The 1,266-nt window shown below is 64.2% G+C and overlaps 1 protein-coding gene across 1 annotated transcript in view; it reads left to right on the top strand.

The window, feature by feature from the left end:
• The window catches only part of SPRG_22297 (hypothetical protein), a gene marked incomplete at both ends in the record, with an annotated part of 4,126 nt that overhangs the window by 2,108 nt on the left and 752 nt on the right, over positions 1-1,266 (top strand). The window contains 3 exons of the mRNA XM_012351285.1: positions 18-74; positions 124-354; positions 407-1,252. Of these exons, the coding sequence (XP_012206675.1) occupies positions 18-74; positions 124-354; positions 407-1,252 (1,134 nt within the window). The remainder of the gene's footprint in view (positions 1-17; positions 75-123; positions 355-406; positions 1,253-1,266) is intronic.

The following is a 1,266-nucleotide window of genomic DNA, read 5'->3' as shown; positions in this document are numbered from 1 at the left end:
ACGCGTGGACAGCCAAGCACGCCGCCGACGACGACGCCTTGGCCAAGGACCTTGTCGACTTGTCGCAGATTGACGTACACTCTTTTTTTTGTCCATCTTCCATCTTGCGCACCTTGTACGTAGGCGTTCTACATGCAGCGGCTCGGCGCCCCGGGGCGCTTCAACGACGAGTGCCTCCGCTCGACCTTGTCGACGCTCGTGACGGGCCCGGCTCCGACGCTCGACGGCCACCGGCTCCGCCGTGCGCTTCTGGATGCAGTGCACCGGCAATGGTCGTTGCAGGACACCAAGGGTTCGAACCCGTATGCCCTTCGCTCGACCGTGTGGCGCCACGTCCTCGCCGTTGCGACCAAGGTACACTGAAGGACAACTTGTCCATCAAAACGATTGTTAAACGATGCACTAGCACTGGGCGGCCGAGAACGTGCCTCTTGGTTTTGTGTCGTGCGACTTGCTCGGATCGCCCGTGCTCTTGCGGCGCAACCACATGTCGGTGTTCTTCCCGGCCACCACTTCGATCCTCGGCGACCGCCCGGCGACGATCGCCGACCTCTACGACTCGATTCTTCTGCCTACGTTTGCGGCGTTGCCCACCGCGTCCTACTATGCGTCGCTCGAACGCCAGTGGCAGTCGGACGTGCTCGAACTGGACGTCGTGACGTCTGTGACGCTTTTGGACGTTGTCCACGCCGGGCTTCTCGGCGACGGTCGCCATGTCCCAAGCGTCCTTGCACGGACCGCCAGCGTGCTGTCGGGCGACGCGGCGACGCAAATGGCGATTTTCGATGCCCTTGTCGCCCACGTTGCGCTGCCGAGTACCTCGGACGATGCGAGCATGGGCGCCCAGGACGTGGCTGCGACCGACCTCGCGCTCGCGCTCTACCGTATGAGCGCCGTCGTCCTGCACGACATGCGCGCCGCGGCCGCCGCCAGCGCGTGCTTTGTGACCTTTCTCCTCGATGCGACGCCGTCGTTTTTGGCGGAAACGACGCTGCGTCATCTGGAAGCGACCGTGCGGCCGGCGCTCGAGCAGTCGCTGGCCACGTGGTCCAACTTGTACTGGCTGTGCAGCCAGGTGCAGTCGGCCTCGGGCGCGCCCGTGCTGCAGCTGTTTGCGTCGTCGATTCTGGACGAGATTGTTGTCGACGGGGACCTCGGCGCGTCGACGCGGTCGTTCATTGCAGCGATCGCCGATGCCGCCAAGTTGCTGCCGTTTCTGCAAAGCAACGGTCTCCACAGCGTCCTCCGCGTCGTGCTGCGTCACGC

The sequence above is a fragment of the Saprolegnia parasitica genome (genome assembly GCF_000151545.1).
Source record: "Saprolegnia parasitica CBS 223.65 unplaced genomic scaffold supercont2.77, whole genome shotgun sequence".
Lineage (NCBI taxonomy): Eukaryota > Oomycota > Saprolegniomycetes > Saprolegniales > Saprolegniaceae > Saprolegnia > Saprolegnia parasitica.
The sequence above is the reverse complement of the archived record's forward strand: the minus strand, read 5'-3'. Positions and strand labels throughout refer to the sequence as shown.